Raw genomic sequence first — 22,164 nt, forward strand, 5'->3', positions numbered from 1 at the left:
TGAGCCACTTTCTAGAAAATAAGAATGTATTCTAGACAGAAAGGTTTATTTACATTTTAGAACATTTTCTTAAATATTAGTTGCAATACTAAAAGGGATAACAATTAAAGCTAAAACAATATATTAGGTCTGCGTATTAACTTATCGCAAACTATACTAACTACTTACGAAACAAAATATATTTTTCTGCCTTCTCATTCTTTGTTGTATTTTTCAGAAAAACATCGAACGTGTTTTCACGGCCTTTTTTAAGAGCTGCTTACACATCGTGCAATAAGGCAAAAGAATTACGAGGCATTCACTAAATACCTACTATTATTTATAATAATATAAAGTCCTAATGACATTTTCAATTTAAATTAGAATACTCTTGACATTAAATCGAATTCTACTGAAAATAATAGACTTCGAGACATAACTTATATTGAATTTCTCGAAACTCAAAGAGTAAAATGCATTATGCAAGTAGTTGGTGCTAATTCCTGTAAATACCATCTAATTTTATTTTAAGTTATATCTGTCATTTTCTTATCCGCCGAAAAGGAAAGGGACGGGTAATCGACAAGCATAAAATTTATGGAACACACGTCAATTTTAAGCACAAATCTAAACCAACCGTCTAAAAATTTTACATCCGTCAATAACCCGACACAGTTAAGTAGACAGCACGTCAAACGGATTGCATACCAGCGACGTACCTTTTGATTCGCCCGGGTTATTCATTCATTCACTCATTCTTCCTAAAATTAAGAGCTGTGAATCATCCGTCCCTTTCCTTTTCGACGGATATGAAAATGACGGATATAACTTTAAATAAAATTAGGCGGTGTCTGCAGGAATCGGGGCCAATATTAATGTATTTTTCCGTGCATCGGAAGGTACGTTAAGCCGTTGGTCCTGGTTTACTTTCTGATATGTAAGTAAGTAGTCGTTACATGAGTCACGTCAGAGTTATTAGTGTCAGGGTTAGAGTGAGCCTTTGGCGGCTCACTAATAACCCTGACACCAGGGTTGTTGAGGTTGGTAATCCACCTCACAACCCACACGATAGATGAAGGAAGATGTACTTCCCCGAGATATTCGGAGTTATGATTTTAAGAGTCCATAGATATAATTGAAATTATTTTTGTTCGGTTAATTGAGGGGAGGCCTGTGCCCAGCAGTGGGAAGTATATACGAATAGGCTGTTTATGTTTATTTTCAGTCCAAAAGTTATCTTTTCACGCTTACCTGCTATGGCAAAACTAGCTTCCAATACCTGCTATATCTTATATAGCTGTTAATATATATGAATCATATTTCTGAATCATTGATAAAGGAAAAACTGGAGTCAAGCAGAGCAAACCAAAGTAATTTAACAAAATGATTCACCTGAGCGGGTTGCCACCGCGGAAACCGCAACCGCGGCCAACTTTCGTTACAACTAAATTAATTGCTAATTATACCTAATTATTCTTCATTGCACGCATCATTTATTTCGTTTAAATAGTGTAGATGAAGAGTTATTGAACGATACTTGTTGGGAACTATAGTTCGATTATTCGATGATTTTATTGTAAGTGATATGTTTGCATATTGGAACCTCTTTGTCGTAAAATGATATTATTTTTGATAGAAGTCAGAATAGAGATAATATTGGGTATTCCATAAGTTTTTTGAACTCTGCAGTTAAATCCGTGTTACGTATGCTTGTATGTCGTACAAAATCGACTTTCACAAACATGTCAACTGTAAAAGCAGCTTTTTGACTCAAAGTGATAAACTGAATTACTTTGTAGATATAGGCATAAACCTTTAGAGACTTTCGTCTTCGCCATAGAGCCTTGAAAATTGTCCTAATGTAACTATATATTCCAGCTCGCCGCGTAAATTATAGTTAATTATTCTTTAGGTCACATTCTGTCTGGCCTAAATTGGGTCTAACGAAGAGCTATGTAATGTAGATCGATTAAGTTTAGCCTAACGTCTGATGTTAGAACACATGAACAACTCTTAATTAAGTCACCGGACTATAACTAACTAAATGTAAAAGTCGATGGCTAAGGGACTGCGGTTGAACTTATATGTCTAGGTGCCTTCTAGCTGTGTGTGATCTAGGCGGCATTTTAAATCAGTACTGATTTATCTGAGACTAATATACATAATATATCTCAAATTAGATTCTATTGAGAGATATTCTCAGTATTCGGGTAGAGCCTAGTACATAATCGCTGTCTTTGAAATAATAAACTTACAAAAGATTTTATATATTAAAATTGACAGTCAGTAACCAATCGAGAAAAAAAGCTATTTTCTATTTCTTTTCTCGATTTACTAACTTGCTGGGAAGTTGCCAGAAATAACCTTCGACGTACCTGTCCATGATTGACGAAACCGTGCCTCCTGGCGATGTCGTCGACATGGTCGGCTCCTGCGGGCACGTGCACCGCGAATTGGTTGTGATACAGCGTGCCGGGCAGCGCGTGCGCCGCGTGCAGCACCGCGACCGCCGCCACCGTCGCCACCAGCGCCACCGAGCGCCATGACCACACCATAACTCACGCTAACACTACAACGCTGCCACCATCGGCCGGCGACACACAATACTCACACGCGGATGCACGCACACAAACACAACACCATACCGCGACGCGATGCCACTCAACACGCTGTCATCCCACCTCCCGATACCTGTAACCAAAAACACCAAATTAAATCCCCATTTTAACAACGAAAGGCTTAATTAAAAAGCTTTCTAATTGTAACGTCTACCGTTTTCGAACACAAAGGACGCTTGGGGGATATTAAAATTTAATAAAGTGTAATTCCCGCGGCTGCGCGCTATTTAGCTTTATTTTTTACGTCCGAACGAGCACCATAAATATGAAAGGAAATTTGGGCCACGATAAACATATTTGCGGCGCGGGCGCTCGGCAAATCACGCGCCGGATAAAACGCAATAAGCGGACGCACAAACGCGAACAAGTTAAAAAAAATCCGAGGGAATCCCGAGATAATCCAGATAAGCCACGCGGGCAAAGTATGAAAAGCCTGACCGTGAATATATCAAAAATATTTATGAAATTTTATTTGGGAAATTTATCCGGACGTCCGCTCCGAGTGAAAGTAAAACCTTTGAACTAAATTCTTTGTGTCGTTCGTCGGTTACGCTTTGAGAGTTTTTATTTTTGGTTATCCTTGTGAATATTTAAGGGAACACTCGAATGAAATTGACGGTCGGTTATCCTTCACGAGTGGCTGCTGTTTGATCAATTTTGGTGCCGGCATACTGCACGAGAAACATTACAGACGACAAGAGCAAGAAGTGAATTATATAATATATCTAGACAAATATCAGAACGTTACGTCAGCACGAACTCAAGTTGAAGCTATTCAAGAATAACGACGGCAAAGTCTTCTAAGATATTTCAATATATCTCGGATATTAAGTACTGCGATAGTGCAGGTGGGTTACGACTTGTTTTACTCTATATCGCTGGGATAGAGACACTAAAAGCGTTGATGCGACGCCGTTGAGATTGGAGGAAATCGTATAATTTTAATATCCTGTTTAACAAGAATATGACTGTCATATCTTGCGTAGTATCTGGAAGGTACGCCAAGTAACTGGAGAATGGCCTATAAACTGATATTTAAGGGTGAAATTAGAGTACGGTGATTTTGTTGCAAGGGGCGTAGATGTTAAAGTGCATACAAGTACGTGAGAACTATGTGAACATGAGGCCAAATAGTAGTAACAGTACACTTGTGTGTAGTGCCTGGCGCTTTATATTTCACGGAGATAAAATGGCGTGGAAAACAAGTACCTGTCTGCTCTGACTTCACTCGGGATGAAAGAGTAACACAAATAGCGGATTTCCGTGAATCGCAAGAATTTGTTTCTTACAAATTGAGATTAAAAAGTATCTGGTGTGCCAATAGGTTGTTTTACTAGTCGTAGCAATCTCTGTGACCCAGTGGTTGACCGTTGCGCTTACGATCCGGAGCTCCTGGGTTTGATTCCCGGTGGTGTTACAGACTGAAACCACCTTAGTCCGAAAAATAATATAAATCCGTACTTCGGAAGATACGCTAACCCGTTGGTCCCGGTTACTAATTACTGATGTAAGTACGGACTCATTACATTATGAGATGTTGTGGGAGTTTTCTAAAGGTGGTGATTATATATTTTTTATTTCTAAGTACAAGACCAAAAGACCTATTTATTCCACATCGACTAAACGGTGCTTGAAACTCGCTCCAATAAATATCACACGTGAGCCAAAATATGCACAGCGCCGTAGACACTCTTTGTCATAAGACATTCATTTAAAGATTAACTTTTAAAATGACGCGCCTGCCAGCTAGGATGATGTGACTAGAAGAGGCCAATATTGGAAAATTAGAGGAAAATATTGATATATTGGTAGACACAATTCTTTGTCACCGAGTGTTGTATAACCATAGTGCCTGACACGCCGCAAAATATATTGAAAAATGTATCACAAAATAAGAATTTTGAATTATTTTTAGCCAAGACTTCGGAGCGATCCAATATCGTGATGGTAGTAACAATTGCCTTTTGTTTCGTTCTGTCGAAATATGTCTCTTGAAGTTTTAGTGGGAAGTGGAGACATTTGGCGACGGAATAAAAGTGCAATTAACTTGTACATACATTCATAAACTCACGTCCGTAATCCCTAATGGGGTGGGCAGCCACTGTTAATACGAAGTCCTAAGATGGATATGATGAACCTTGTTATTGGCAATAAATTTATTTTATTCTTATTATTCTTATGGTGACAAAGAGATTAGCTTGTCGCCCATAACATTAGTTCACCATATTAGAAATGGTATAATCCCTCTGTCGAATTTTGCGACATGCCCGGGAAGACAAGTACCAACGAGTCATGTTTTTTATTGAGTGAATAAATTTTATTAGTATTTAATTAGCCTTGGTAACTTAGCACATTCCACTCCTATTGCCATTTAGTCACAGAAGGTAGAGGTCAGGCGACCACAACACGTGGACGTGTCCTGAGCTCGACGCGGGCGACATTAGCGTTTAAACCGGCGCGCGGCGGTCCACAGTGGGACGACAATGTTTAAAAGGTCCCCCAACTCGAATTAATTCGAAGCTATCGCCGGGATAATTCCATTAGCCGGGTCCGTGTGGGGACGAAATATTTACGACTTAATAACGACCCCCATGTATTCAATAAAACAAAAAGAAACAAATTTTCGGGGACAAAAACTTTGGGAAAAATGTGGCTGAATTTGTAGTAGGTACGGATTAAACGGATCCCGTCAAGGGAGGTCGTAACTTCCGTTCGGGATTCAGGAAAAACGCTTGTTTTTACAGAAATAAGACCAAGATTTATAGTAGGCTTTTTAAATAAATCGCAAATTCAGTAATATATTGCGTTTAATATGGAAATTCAGTCTATAATACATACATAACACGGTCATTCAATTTCAAAAAAGGTTGAGGATCTATTTATTAATTGAAAGTTGATAACCAAGCAACGTCCCATCATCAGGGCTATTGTTGATTAATATGAACTTTACATTAATAATATATGTATTTATTATAAATCTCATTCTCATCTCGTTGCAATAATAATAATAATAAAATCTTTATTTCAGGTAACGACCCGTAGTATAATACATATCATACTTAATACAAAGAAATATAAAATAATATTTAAATAAAAAACAATAAAGAAATAGAACAGCTTACATCTAATGAAAGTTAAAATTTGCCACTTAAAATTTGCAATCAATGAGCAACATATTGACTTATTGAAGTTAGGCATATTGCTCGTACGTAGATGTATGTTTATTTAAAATTGCAAAAGTAAATCAAAGTATCTATATCTGTGATCTACATATAGCCTGTGGCAAAATCCGCAGCGTATCGCGTCGTGGTTTACGATACGATCACTATCTCTCAGTACGGCAAACCTATGTGGCGGTTTTCGATAATTCCATCCGATAAGCAAGCGTTTTTTATACACGAAGCTGATAAATTGAACAAGAAGATTCTGTTGGTGTGCCATATTTGCTTCGCTCGATTCCGGGAATTTGCGTACTTAGTACCGCAAGAGGAGAATGCAAGAGGAGGCATAAGAGGAGCAAAAATCCGGGGTCGAAACCCGTGGCGGGGCGTCCCGTTCCAGGAAAAGAGAAAGTCCAGGATACTGCAAAATTGTATGGTGTCACGAAATATAGATGGAGAGCAAGTACCATCCACATCACCTATGATTTGATTTTCAAGGTCGGTCGTATACCATATGTGCTTTAGGGTTCTCATAAATGAATCACTATATCAGAAAATCTTTTACATAAACTCACTCACGAGGTTTTAGTATATTTGATTTGATTTGACATTATATTTAATTTGGGTAGTCTGATGCCAACTTAAATTTTACAGAAAAACCAAAATTCGAGAAATCTTTAAGCAAGCATTTTTATGCAATAGCATTGTGTATTACCCAATACACGACTTAAAATAAAATACATTATAAATAAATAATATACAAATAAAATTGTTTTCAAATGTCGAAATTCCTTTGCGGGTGTCATTAGCCGGCGGCGCAAAAACGACCAAAATAAGGCACATTAAAGGAGGATAACACGAAGACAGGAAAACATGCATTTGTTTGCCTATGCCCGCCGATCACAATTTATTTCACCATTTGGAGGGAAATTCCGGGAGGCCTCTGAACTGGGTTAGGACCAAATAAACACAAGACGAGGAATACCGTCTAGTGATATTTTTGTACTTATTGTTATTTTATCGGAATAATATAGGTAACAAGGCAAACAAAAGACTGACTTCTGATAGTAGAATGTAACAACTTATTTACGGCCAAAATACAAGAAGAAAACATTTATTTTCAGTAAATATTCTTACAAAGCGCGTCATTAACGTTGCAAACTTTCACATAAGCCCACTTTGATCGATTGCACGCGCCAAACAAACTACAATATAATCCCGTTATGATCCGACGTGAAATGAAACCTGCCTGCACCATCGACACAACGTCGAGGATCACGATGTACGCTTTAAACAATGTAGATAAGGCACATATTAAATTAACATAAGTAATTCTGAGTAATACACAAAGACAGAAGCCTTATTTCAGTGGCACTCGGAATATTAACCTGACAAGTTGAGTGGCACTCCCGTCGATAGATTACTCGGGCGTCGGAATCTCGAGTGAACACCTCGATAATTAGCCGGTTATTCGCAGCAGCCGAGCATCGCGGCATGAATAAAACATCCGCGAAACACAAGTACTAATGCCACCAGCCTTACCGCGGCCCTGCATCTCCCCGAATCTCGCTCAAACGCGGCCACTAATACGATGAGCCGCCGAAACTCAAGGGTCAAAGTAAATTGGTCTTGGTAGTCGAGTACAGTACACAGGGCAAGTCAAACAGGTCGGGGGCAAACAAACGGTGACGTGGCAAACATCGCGTAATAGTAGTCGGCTGTAATTATTATGGGTTTAGTATTTCGCTAGAAATATGATCTGCTGAAACCCACTAACAGTTCAATAACCCCCGAACCCTATAATAAAGGGATCTTCACAAAGCTCGGTTGAAATCCAATTTATCACACAATGGGCTTTAATAAAAAAGCTGATAAAAGATACGTGAATAAGACTAGGCTTTGCTTGAAAAAAAAAAATGCTTATTTCTATTAGCTTCTAAAAACGAATACCTAAATTAGCGTCAAATTCAATTTATACATCAGTTTTAATTAATATATCATTAACGAGTTTAATTTTATTTGTAATTTATTGTATAGTTATGTCCATACACATTTTTCTGTGCTTATGACATAGCCCGGACAATCCAAACAACAATCTGATCCTTACCCAATGCGTGCGAACGAGACAGATAGTCCGTGCGCGTTCCCTTACTCTTTAACGGCTTACGGTTAAAACAGACTAAACAGTGAGCTAAATCAAGCCTGCTCTAAGCTCGAGTTAGAATAGAATAGAAATAGAGTTAGAGTATTATTATTCATTTTATGGTTATGATTAGCTTAAATCTCTCAGTTTTCCCTGTTGTTTCGCCGGCCTAACAATCCACTTGATTATCTACATAGAGCAGCGGCAGGCGGTCTGGTAAAAACAATGGGTATTATTAAGACAGCTTATTATGCTACGGCACGCGGCGTGCGGTCGACGTAGACCATTGTGCTACGACGCTACGAGATGCTACGCCTCGCTGCTTGCTACGAGTACGAAACACCGTCTTGAAATAAAACGAATTAAGTACATCTTACCTACTGTATCCTATATTTACTATTTACATTAAGACAGAAAATGTTTACTATGAAATCCCATTTGTTTGATAATTAAAATAAAGGAATTTTGCAGTGAAGTGTAAAATTAAAAATAACTCCAGTGAGTGTTATTTATCTAGTCATCCGCCCACTGTAGTACGGCTAAAGGAAGATCTGAGCATTCTCGCGTAACTGCGGACGACTTCAACATTCAAAGGAAGAGAACCCTTGACTCAACGACATTCCAGATAATCTTTCTTCTTAACAAATAATTTTAAACTTTGAAGTCATTTGCAGTGAGACTGTATTGCATAATATAATATTACATACATAAACATAAACTGCCTATATACGTCCCACTGCTGGGCACAGGCCTCCTCTTAATCAACCGGAGGGGGTATGGAGTAGTGTTGCCGCTCGATAGTGCCCTATCGATAGTTTTCGATCGAACTATCGATAGTAAAACTATCGATTTTTCGGCAACACTAGTATGGAGCATACTCTACCACGCTGCTTCACTGCAGGTTGCTGGAGGTGTTTTTACGGCTAATAGCCGGTACCAACGGCTTAACGTGTCCTCCGAAGCACGGAATCATCTTACTTTTTCGGACAATCAGGTGATTCAAGCCTGAAAAGTCCTTACCAAACAAAGGACAGTCTCACAAAGTGACTTCGACAATGTCCCCATCGGGAATCGAACCCGGACCTCCAGATCGTGAGCCTAACGCTCTAACCACTAGACCACGGAGGCTGTTACATAATAAATAAATAATAATATGAATATTACATAATAATGTAATATAAATATCTCGCAAAGAAAGCGTAAAGAACATTGGATTAGGCGGAATATTTAAGGATTCATGAAAACTTTGTACCTACCTACCTCGAAAAGGACAGCACGGAGATGAAATATTCAGCATAAAATAACTCACTCACTACATTGTAAAAAAAATCTTGTTTTAAACGTCAGAATTTTTCAATGTAATATTTATTTGAATTTTCACTACTATTTATTTTTTAGGTTGGTGGTAGGGCTGTCAGAGGGAGACCTAGAAGAACGTGCATTGACCAAATTGAAGATGTTCTTAGAATAGTTTCAGCACGATCTACTTTGAACTGGCGTGCGTGTATGAAACGATTGATGAATGTGGAGGAAGCAAGAGAAGTGTGTCAGGATGGAAGCAAATGGCATTATATAGTCTCTGCTTACCCCGGTGGGAAATAGGCGTGTTTTTATGTATGTGTGCACTACAGTACTAAAACTTTTTATGATTCATTCACATAGAAGCGCGCGCATTACCCTGCGCTATTATAAGTACGGAATGACGTATTAACATTATATGGGAACTATTCAGCACTAAACAGAATGACATCTCGAACCAGACTACCGTACGAGGCTGCATCCTAAGTGGCCCATCAACCGAGTGCTCTGGTCGTATCGAGGCCCTTCGAGGGTCCATTGTATCGCCCTCGACACCGCGCGATCGTATCGATGGTCTCTCCATGACGTCATGAGAGCATGACGTAGTTAGGATATATGCTTGAGTGATGGGTTGGATATAGAGAGAGAAGAGTGTTGTTGAAGGAAGTAGGTGTTCACGCATAAGTAGCTGGCGCATAATATTGAGGACAGCCGGTTAGCCAAGCTGAAAAACGATTGTAGTGGCTGTGATAAAAATGTATGGAATTGATATAATGCTGCACTATAAACATCTCCTATACATAAAAATTGCCTGGAAGAGATTGCTACTTTGCAATAAGGCCGCCTATTGTACTCATTCTATTTCTCTTTGTATCTTATATTATGTTATAAGGTGACATTTCAATCCCATATCTCTAAAATATCTGTCCTGTCGATTTACATAATCGTTTGCAAGTTGGCTAAGTTAATTGTTGTAGTAAATAACTTTACATAATCCCTCATGAAGTGGGCAGAGCCATAAGTAATTAAAAGACTAACTTGCAGCCATTTTTGGTGCTAAGTCCTAAGATGGATATGATGAACCGCATGGTGACAATTCATCGCCTGTGGGAAAAGAACACAGTCCCTCCGTTTGTTTTTTACAACATCCCGGGAAGATAAACAGCTGAACGAGTAAAATGCTTTCCATTAGCTCCCAGCATATCAACCTCATAAACCTCTGCAATACATCTTTTATAAAATCAAATAAAGGCATGCACTTTGAAAAGTAGAGATGGAAATCTCAAGAGCAGTACACAAGTACAATGGGCTCTTGAGGTCAAGGCTCGCTACTGATGTCCCCTCTAGAGGTACCTATAGGTCTGTAATCTTCAGAAAGCAAAATGTTTTACATACGATATGACAAATGCAAATTCTTTTACAAATTAAATTCATATTGATTTCGCAAAGGCCGGTCATAGGATGGGTGACCACAAAAAAAAGTTTTTATCTCGAGCTCCACCGTGCTTCGGAAAGCACGTTAAGCCGTTGGTCCCGGCTGCATTAGCAGTCGTTAATAACCACCAATCCGCACTGGGCCCGCGTGGTGGTTTAAGGCCCGATCTCCCTGTCCATCCATAGGGAAGGCCCGTGCCCCAGCAGTGGGGACGTTAATGGGCTGGTGATGATGATGATGATTCTTTATTGTAGGTATACTAAAACCCGAATTAGTATTTAGTATTCCTTACAATACAAATACACTTTATTGCACCAAAATAAAAAGTAAATAATTACAAAAAGACTTTTAAACTACCTACCATCTATCTATTATCTTCTCTCTTTTCTTTATGTAAAGAAAGGCTGATATTTGTGAAGTTGAAATTCTTTGGCTAATGTACTACAGGATTTGACGCCCTGTACACTTGACCCAAGTTCTGCTCAACACGGTTACACAAATACTTTGTACCTATTTCCTAATCAGCCCTTAAGTTTCCCAAAACCAAACAACGGCACAACCTTCTCGTGCCCCAAACTAACCTTTATTATTACAATGCCTATATCGCACCAATATCACGTCGAACATTAGCTCGACGATCCAAAAATAAACCATGTACGTGATCCTTGCACAAATTGCGGTGATTATGCTCAAATGCCTGAGCTTTGTCTTAATTTGTGTCAAGAGAGGGCCATTAAAACATTGCGCCATAAAGTATTAATCGTTGGCATTCTTTTCCTTGCACTTCGGAAAGAACGCTGGCAACGTCGCTTTTTATTCTTCCTACTTTAAAGAACAAACATAAACGTGGATTTTGATCGGCAGTTTCATAGCATAACCGATGGACGTCGAACGGCTATTGGTCGAAGTCCTCGATATGATTTGCGTCGCGCGCGGCATGGTTGTCATGCAGACCCTGCAGCCAAATTATGTAGTTTCTCATAAAATTAAGCTCAAACGATCGTACTATTAGCTGTTAAAACTCTTTCTTTAGTTTCCGCTTACTTACTCCGAAAGAAACCAATAGCTAAAACTTGCAACGTTGCCAACTCGCTCGGTTGAAAAGGCTAAGCTTAGATTAGTGAAGAATAAGAAATCTGATAACCTTTCGGCTCCAATAGAATGCACTTCATTACGCTCCGTGACATGTCCATTATTGTAAAGAGCTTTGTTGAATCCTCTTTCAATAATGTCTTAGACGGTCTATTATCTCTGCCATAATGGATCGATGACGTCAAGACGGGGTACTATAAAAATATAACTCGACAGACAGCGTTCGAGAGACTGGGAACAATAGCATCGTCCGTAAATAACAAGAAGCTAATTGAAAAACTCGAAAACAATGTTTTTGCAATGTACAGTAGGACGTCAAAATAAATTTTGGCACGAGGCAAATCAAAATGTTGTGGTATTTGGATATTTAAGTGCATATACTTACCTGTAGTAACTTGGGGAATGCCTATGTCGAAAGACAACCTGATCTAAAAACTGATTGCTGAGGGTACCTAAATTTTACTTTTACGACTTGTACGTTTTTTTTTTTGGAACCGTGGTAGCCCACTTGATAGAACGCTTGCCTCTCACTTCGAGGTCGTAGGTTCGAATCCCAGCACAGGCCTAAACCAATGTAAATCGAATTTGTTTAGGTGAGGTAAGCAGACCCTGTGAAAAACAGGACAGTGCTAAGGAGATGGTGATGATGATGATGACTTGCTGTCACATTTGATACAAGCTTAAACATGTGTTTAGGTGTAAAGTTATAAAGTTGTATGCACAAACAAACATAAACTTATAACTTTGAGTTCCATATGTGAAAAAAGTGAGAAAAGTGAAAATAAATAGTTGAAACAGAAGGGCAGTGAAAAGGGATCCAAACATCATTTATACAACGAAATACTATTTCGTAGTTGTAGTTTATTGGCCTATGCGGATTTATCGAAACATCGAGTGCATTTGATTGAAGTTCTAGGAAAATGGAATCGTGTTTATACGTCTCAATTGACAAGCTAAAAAAGCTGATTTATTTGCGTTTAAAATATTACCTAACGATAAATAATATTTTTAATAAAAAATAGCATAACTACATTTCTCTTTCAGCGGTAGGGACTCAACAGCTTTAAATATCACATTAAGGCGAAGGTTCCCCCATAACACTTTAACGCTCCGTTTAAACTGAAAGGTTCGCCAGATCATCAAAGTCATTGAATAAAGCCGAGAATAACGGTAGTCAAAACCCAGCATAATGGAGAAGAAATGAGGGGGATCGCCGCAAATCCTATTTCTTACCTTCTCGCCAACGGAAATAGGGAAGAAATTCTCTGTAAATTGGACAGCGGAAAAGTTGTTACCTCACACTCGCGAACTATACAGAAGCCAATTTTCTTTAAACTTGGAATGGTTCTTATCGAGTTAAAGAATATTTTATTTGCGAAACTATCGCGGAACGTGTCGCCCTAAGTGCTCAGCCATCGTGTAGCGAGAGAAATTCTTGTTAAAGCGATTCACGTCCGACCATGTATCGGTGCGCTTCGTGTAATGTATGCAAAACGAGCTAATAAAACCGAGTCGCTGGTAGCGGCAGTAAATTCGGGAACAGTTGACATTTATCCAAAGTTACATCCGTTAAAATAACAGTCGCAGTTACGATATCCGAGCGCTGCCGCCCATTTGTTCTAGTTCCGGAGGCTGCGAGCGAGCAGCTCTCTAATGTAATGGAAAACTTTACACAAACACGTTCCGAAGCTCTTACGGATTAGACGCTGCGAGTCGCATCGCCACGGCGCCCGCGCCTTGAACCAGACACTCGGCGCGCGCGCCACACTGCCGCGCCACCCGCGCCCGCCGCACTTACAACGTCATTAAAATTCACAGCGGAGCTACTTGTATCTCGGCGCTATTTCAAAAATATTAAGCCATATCCGCACCGTTTAATCAAGTTTACCTACGCTCGCGAGCGGCCCGCTCCACCTATGCACCGAAACTATTTTAATTAAAACATTCCCGCTATTTAGTAGCGACTCTCTAAGAGGGCTGTTTTCCCGAGGAAGAGAGAGGCAATCAAGTAACTTCAGCAATCGGCAACGCCGCTTGACTTACTAGGTTTCTAGGTGAAATCAAACTGTTTAATACATCATCATCATCAGCCGTATGACGCCCACTGCTGGGCAAAGGCCTCCCCCAAGGATCTCCACGACGATCGGGTGCGCTTTAATACATCAAGTATACTTAATTACAAAATATCTATTTGGTACACCTACATCAAAAATAGCTAGAGAATAAATACTTATAACATTACTTGTGCCTTGACAATGATTTTAGATGTCACACATAAATTGAGGGTGCGAATGTTATAAAATAGCGCCTATATACTGACAAATCTTGTGTCAGGTAAAAGTTTGATGGCTTATTTGAAAGTCAGTCACACCCTCAAACGGGCAGCGGTTCTATGACGATGAGAGTTTTACCCATCTAAGTAACGCGTGCTGCCCGAAGGAAATGAGAAAGTTATCGGCGTCTAAATCGTCGGTCGGGGACCGTTTTCCTAATAGATATAAAATCCGGGTTGGCATAATTCAATTTTGGAATGGGATTTATGTGTAGGCACGCCGGGGTGGCGACGTCGCAGCGTCAGCCGGCGTCTGCCGTCGCCACTGTGACGTCACACGACATGCCACTCGCCGCGCGTGCACCACCCATGAATACACCAAATATTTACCGCCAACCACCAAACCTACGTAAATCATTCCCATGCACGTGTCTAAACCACATTTCAGCCGAAATGAATTTAATACTCCCTCAGTCAGGCTTCCCGTCGCGTGTTACATTACGAGTAGTGCCGCGTCTTTAACGAATTATTTTGTCCGGTTTTATCAAGTTCTATGTACGTTTGAGGTCATTATCAAATGATATTCTTATTATATTTGAATTCAGAAGAAATTGGAAAATCGAGTTATAATAACAATTATCATTTTTTTCCCGTGTTACTACCAAAATTATCACAACACACAAAAACAATAAATAATGTTCAATAAAAATGTTTCTAAAATTAAAATTATAACTAAGAATCATAATTTTATTGACGTAGCTTAACCTGTATCTGTAGAGATTTTTACCTTACATTTAAAAGGCATAATAAAACAATGGAGAATGTCACCTCAAACAATACCTCTAGGACATTTTGGTTAAATATCATGCGGGCTACGAACAGTTTTTGTCAGAAGTTGCAGCCACTGCATCGCGGCTTGGACTTTACACAAAGGTCACATGTCGCTGGGTACATACCTAACTTTTTATTTGATATACGAGCTAGACAACAATTTCGTCTGAAGATAAGCCTTATTTATTGGAAACGTTTCTGTGTGAACGGTGTTATACCTACGTCGTCATTTGTTTTAATCTAAAGCGAGGCCTAACCTGAAGCGAGTCTAAACGTATTGGTATCAACCAATGCGAGCTATTGCTCATTTAGGGTGGTATTAATAACAATAAACTAATCTTAGCTGAGACTGTCCACAAGATCATACTCAAGTCCCTGTTTTTATATAAGAACTGTCACATTGACACGATCTTGAGGGCAGTCTCGAAGCTGAGATTGTTTATTACTACCACCCGTGGACTCAAGTCAAAAGTAAAAGATAAAAGTACTTTTATTTTCATTTTTTTTTTGTTTTTAAAACGATGGTTTAACACCAAAATAAAAAAAACTACATATTTATAACCAAAGGTCGATTCATTTTGATTACTTTAATTCCCTTATTACTAGTATGGCGTAGTATAAAAAGTATTTATTATTCGTTTAGTATCGCTTCTTTATAATCAGATTTTTTAGTAATCCTATGGTTCATGTAAGAGGATTATAGGAAAAAAAAACAAGTTAAGCCGATTTACATTCAAGGGGTGGGCACGAGGATAATTTTGAAATAATAAACGTGTGTATATATTCGGATATTCAAACAGACAGGCAGACCATTACATAATACTTAAATAAAAGAGTCTCTCCATCAAAAACGTTAATTAACGAACCCAGATTACATTACGGGTATATCGAACTTCTAAATCCAAATTGAATTACTTCATCACTGTGGTGCTTTTCCATCGGCTAGGATGGAATGAGCGAGGCGACTCAAACGATTTTAATTAGCTAGAAGGCTTTTCTGTTGAAAAATCACGTATCGAACTACACCGTGTTCAGTTCATCATAATCTACTATGTCAATACCAAGAGTAAGCTGCAAGTTATCTGACGCTCCCTATACCCATCGGAAATATATTGCTTTTTTATATCATTTTGTATATTTTATTATGTAAATAAATATCAGGTGCAATCCTTTTAGAATATTAAACAGAAAGGGCAGAGCGAGATAAAAAAAAAACAATTTTCATATTATTCCACACCCCGGAAACTTCATACAAAACACCTCGTTCTACACAGACACTACATTGACGTTATCGTACACGCGCATCTGCGTGTGTGATGTCTGACGCCATACGATTATAGACTAAAATAAGACCGAGTAGGTGAGATAAACCTGGCTCAGCCGCTGGTGGGGAGCGAAGAGTTGCCGTTCTGTACGTAGTATTATTCCTTGTTCTATAGCTTTTCTTAATTTTACATTCTGTATCTCTTTACTTTTTTTTTTTGAAGACTATAGAGAACCGGAGAGGAAATATGATTGGCCACCTGATACGACACGATTCATTTATAACAAACATTATAGAAGGAAAAATTGAAGGGAAGAGAGGAAGGGGTAGACCTAGGATAACATTTATGAAACAAATAAAAGAGAAGGTGCAGGTCGTGTCGTATCGGGAGGTGAAGGTTTTGGCGGGAAGAAGAGAGGAATGGCGGTTACTCCACTGACAAGAGCGCAGCTCTTAAATAGAGAGAGAGATCTCTTTACATATTTGAAATATTTCCAACATTTTCCGGTTCTCTTATCGCCTCTCGAATCGGTGGAAAAGCGCCTTGATCGGATTTTAATTTTTGACCGAACACCAATCGTTATCACAAACACGTACGCCGTTCGCAATTAGAGTCGATAAATAATTTCAACGTGCCAATTTGGGCGCTACAAGGGGCGAAGGGACCGGACGAATTCGTAAATCAACGGTCAGCGTAAATAGGGATCAAACATAATGCGAGTCAATAAGCCCGTAGTTAACATCGTAAATTATGGACGGGCCGGACCATAGGTCATATCCTTAACATTAATGTTATCTCCAACAATAAACCATCCGCGGGTCGCCTGTCGTCCATCGCAATATTCCACGTGACGGAATGCGTATTCGCAGCGAATAAATCTTACGAAAGAATATTAAAAGCGTCTCTACGTTTAGACAAAAAAGGCAAGTGATTGTGCTGTGCGATATTACCTACTGTCGATTTTATTCGATGAAATTATTGTCCAGATTAAAATACTAAAAGCGTCTTCCAATAGTGCATTTTGACTAAAATCACGCAAACTTTAAACCAAGCTAGCAGCACGGTCTTATAGTCCGGCGTCAGTTATTGAACCCGTGATACTTTAATAAAAGATATGACGTCACAAATCCTCTGCACTAGCGTTATCTGTGGCAATAAAGCATCGGCCGGCCCGGGCGCGTTCCATTTGTCGCAATATTCACTGGCCGCAGGACGTGACTCTGGCGACTCGAATTTATCGAGCTAATATCGGCCTAAAACGTTTCACCACTACGCTAGATTAGCCCACCATAGAGCACCGTGCCTAACTAATAGTGAACAATGCAAGTGACCACAGATTAATCTCAAATTTGACGTCACTTTACAAGAGTTCAGGCTAATATTCGTCCAACCGTAACAACACTGCTAGATGTATGTTATCTGGGGCGAAATTCATATAAAAGGGAGCGTTTACCTCACACGTTAACGCACGTTAATAAGCAATGCTAATAATACTAGGCACAATGTACCGCAAGTCTAATGATGTACTAATAGCTAAAACCGAGTTCAACGTTTGACAACGACTGTGGGCGCAGCTTAATGTACCCTTAATAGTGATAAACCTAAAACCGGGCTAGACGGTTCCACAATTACGTTAGACTAGACCGCATCTCTGGTTTCGGTTAATAAGATTAATTTGTATTCAATTTATAAGCGACGACTGGACGGGTTTAACAAAAATGTTGAGCAAAAATAGTTATGTTTGCAGACAAGCTTAGCGTTGGTAACGTGTGTTTTTTCTGTTCCATAGGTACACACGCGGCGGACAGTGGGCGTCGCATGTCACAAAGAGGAAAGTATTTCTCATTTGCTGGAGAGGAAAAAACAACAAAAATGCTCCACGTCCCGCCCTCAATCTCCTTTGGCTCGTGGACAAAGGAATATTATTTCAATTAAGCCCTCCTCACTGAAAATGTGCACAATATTTTTTCTTGTCGCGCGCCGTTTTGGCGAACGTAATTAAACACACGTGTAGACACAAGCGGAATACAACTTTTAATCAGGAAGCACAAATATCCATATTTGCGTAATCATTTCTAACGGCAAACATGAAACATGGCCGTAGCCTGCTAAAGCAGTCCTTTTCCTCTCAATTTCAAAACTGTTTAAATTATCACCTCAACTGCTGAAACTAAGGTGATCTTTCAGAAACTTTCCAACACCCAACTTAACGTCCGCTCTGACATCGGTCGACATGATCGGGCCATATTTCAATACTAACTTGTGCAACTACCGTTCTAGAACCGTCTAAAGCGTTCTGCAGTTTAGTTTATATCGGGCGAGTGGCTGGCGGGTATTATTGTTCGAGCGGAGACTATCGCGTGAAAACTTGTTCGGATTGTGACACTTGCACAATATTACATATTAGACTAAGTTCCGCCCGTCGAGTCTACGCTAAACCCTAGTACGATCGGCGCTAGTGTTACCATGCGTTATGAAGCCAAGTAAGTCTGTTACGGTTGCTTCGTAAAACTTTACTGTACTTCAACCAGCAATGTTCTCAGCTATATTGAGTGAAACTTTTAGTATCAGAGTTTTGAGCATGCAATCTGCTGAATAAAAATACTTCTGCCAGTTTTATTTCTTCCATGTCTAAGTAATAAATATCAAATTGTTTTGTTTGAAAAGCTCAGTTTTTCATCCGAGATAAACTAGATAAGCTTTGTTGAATGTTGAGGCATCTTTGTCTTATTAGGTAAGCTTGCATTTCTCTAAGCATTAAAGTCTGACGCAAACAGTAAAGAAAGGATGTACAAAGTAACTTTTACCCTTGCAGTTTCCCTGAAGAGCTCTGATCGGAAATAAACCTGCAAACAGACTATTTTAACATCCATTCTAAGTTCGACGTACAGCTAGGAAATGAAATGCTATTTTCTTTTTGTTGCGTTCTCTTGTAAGGCAGATCTGGAAACAACGGTAACATTTTCTAGACGTTCTTGTTTTCAAATATTTAAAAATACTTTTTGTCCGGGATTACGGAGCTAAGTAGAGGGCACCCCGTTTAAGAGGCATCCAGCGACGCTGATTAAGAGAACTTGGTGCATTCTAGCTGGCGATATTAGTCGTGCAGTGCAGCGTAAAGTGAGATACCTAGCTCCGTAAGCAATGGAAAAGTTGCAAACTGTTTAGTTATTTAGCGAAGATTGCTTTGTACACATCTGAGTGGAATGTAAATATATATTTTATTACCAAGTTTTTCACCTATATATTCAGTTAAGCAGTTGTAACTAAATTATTATGTCATTACCTGATCGAACGCTGAGATATAATACTCTTAGTCGACTTAACGTCATGTTCGGAATGACAAACAGCTGTTTGCATTTCAACAGTATACGTTTTTACTTTCTCATTTTATTTTATAAATAGAATAAAATACAAGAAATAATTATCTAAATACATTTTCGCTTATTCCCGTAATAACATTGTTAAATGCATGTTAGTGATATAAGCGGAATATTTGAAAATGAAACGTACATTTACCGCATACAAACTCATTAGTAGCGAACATTCATGAGTGATGCATTTGTATTGTTTTAATTATTCTATGATATAATTTGAATCACTTACTTAGGTACATCGTAACAGACTTCCATCGTAGTGTTACGGGTTGGTTGGTTGTTTTTTGTTGGGCTTGTGTAACCACTGAATTCCACTTTATGAGTGTGAATTAATGTTTGTATCATAGATTATTTCAATTGTGTTAGTTAATAAGTCCCAAATAAGTAATAGGGGCCGAATCTGTTGCCAACGTCCCCTATTACTTATTTGGGACTTAAACATATTATGTTTTTGGTCTATTACAGAGACGACATGTAACCGGAAGGTCTTAAGTGCCACCAGTTTATTTATTACTTTGAAAGAAACTGATTGGACTTTTGCAGCTTATCGTACCTCTAACTATCCCAATTCGGATATAATCGTGAGCTTATGTTTATGAACTCATGACCCTGGCCACCTTATTAGGTGTTACGGGCCTAAGTTTGTGTCTGTACTGTTAGAATTTCAATCGTTGCCATGCACTGACCGGGAGCAGGTTCGCGGAATAAAACTCCCGCGGTTGCAACCAACTTCTACCTCCTCACTTGCATAGCATTAATTAAAAATAATCACAACTTTCAGTACCTACTCGTACTAATGGAATGGAAGCTCTGTCCACCACCAACTTTGAAATGCGGAATGCTAACACAACTTCATTTGTTCTGCGCCACAAAAGGAATTCTAAATTAACATGAGCCCTATTAATAATTGCAAGTCGTTAAACAAGCACGTAGTAGAGTACATTACAACTTGATTAGTTGATTCTCTGCGAGAAACAGCTCTTATAAAATGGTCTTTATTAACTTGTGTATTCAGTGGAATATCTACGTGGAGAGAAGCAGGAGAATCTTCGCGAAACATTCTCTGAAATGTCAGCAGTTTCAATTTATAGTCAATCATTCTATAGAATGTAATTTCTAGATTGATAGGCACTCATTTTTTCCTTCTTAGCCTAGGTGCCTATCGGGATGACTTTTACGTTACTAGAATAACACACAAGACCGTGAAAAGTGAAGAGAGAAAAGATAGGCCTTTGCCCAGCAGTGGGACATACAATACAAAATTAATTTAATTCCACAAACACACAACAAAAATAACAAAAGCTTTAAAAGAAAAACAGTAATTGTATCTTTAAAACAGCTGGGATCAACTTCGTGACCTTAGGGTTCAGAGTCAATACACATTAACATTAAGAGCACTTTCAACTGACCTACCACGCTCGTACCATTCACGTGTATCTAGGACAGAATGTCGCACATTGTCTAACAATGTGCTATTAATAGCAACAAACCTTGTAACTATTAGAAACGACAACATTGACGCTGGCGGGACAAAGCGAAACGACATTATGTATTTTGGTGATAGAATTGTTTGGTTTAATTCTGCGTGTGAATAAATAACAAACGATTGAAAATAGCATCTTAAATCACTTTGTGAGCCCTGGTTTGGTTAAGACATTGCAGACTAATCACCTGATTATCCGTAAGGAAAATGACCCGTGCTTCGGAAGGCACATTAAGCCGTTAGTCCGGGTTACTACTTACTGATTTAAGTAAGTACCCTTTACATGAGCCAGGGGCCTTTGGCGACTCCATAACAAACCTGATACCAGGGTTGACGAAGTAGGTAATACACCTTACATCACAACCCAAACCATAGAAGAAGATGTGGCTACAAGTGGTCTTGTGCCCATCCACATTAGTCATTATGTGCGTGAGTTTATGTTATTCTTGTTGAATAAGCTCAACCGTTTTAAAAATAGTATATAGCTAAATAAAAAACGCACTGTTAACTTCGCATTGATATAAATTCCTTCTTTTTGTAGAAAAAAATGCAGAACAAGAGATTAAAAACGCGTTCGCCGGCTTTGAAAGACAACAAAATAACAAAAAAGCATGTTGCTAGTAAAATATGTAAAAGAAACAGTATATATTCATGTAGATATATCGGTTTGTCCTTTTTGGACCGCGGCAGTGGCCGAACCGCAAACTTTAAATCAAAACGTTGGCGTATATTCACCAAGTAAACTTTTAATTGCGGTACCAGTTCTACTGCAAGCCTCTGTGTGAGAATTCGTGTTAGAGTTTAATGAATTTCACACAACAAACAGTCGCGGGATTCCGGGTACAGTTCCGAATATGCCTTCATAGAGCAAACAAGTATATGTTAAAGTTAAACACAAATAAATAGCCCGCGCAACTTATGCTTACTAATTCAGAGCGATACGCATTAAATGCAGAGTATGTGCAAATTCGTACTGATAGATAGTAAGTTCAGAGAGGTTAAAAAGGCTATATTAAAACAGTTCATCTAAAAAAGTACATTGCGCACTTAGTTTTATATGTGATCAAATTGCAATATTACCTTTTTAGATGAATTGTTTCAATGTGGCCTTTATAGATCCCCAGGTACATAATGTAGGTACCTAATAATGACACTATTAAGAAATATATGTGCTTCAAAGTGAAAGTGAAAACGATAATTAAACATACT

At 38.8% G+C, this 22,164-nt stretch overlaps 1 protein-coding gene across 1 annotated transcript in view; it reads right to left on the bottom strand.

The window, feature by feature from the left end:
* LOC126370649 (furin-like protease 2) overlaps positions 1-22,164 on the bottom strand; it is a 244,445-nt gene that overhangs the window by 90,583 nt on the left and 131,698 nt on the right. The window contains exon 2 of the mRNA XM_050015609.1: positions 2,355-2,670. Coding sequence (XP_049871566.1) covers positions 2,355-2,534 — 180 coding nt within the window. The 5' untranslated portion in view covers positions 2,535-2,670. The remainder of the gene's footprint in view (positions 1-2,354; positions 2,671-22,164) is intronic.

This window comes from Pectinophora gossypiella, chromosome 11 (assembly GCF_024362695.1).
Source record: "Pectinophora gossypiella chromosome 11, ilPecGoss1.1, whole genome shotgun sequence".
In the NCBI taxonomy this organism is placed as follows: domain Eukaryota; kingdom Metazoa; phylum Arthropoda; class Insecta; order Lepidoptera; family Gelechiidae; genus Pectinophora; species Pectinophora gossypiella.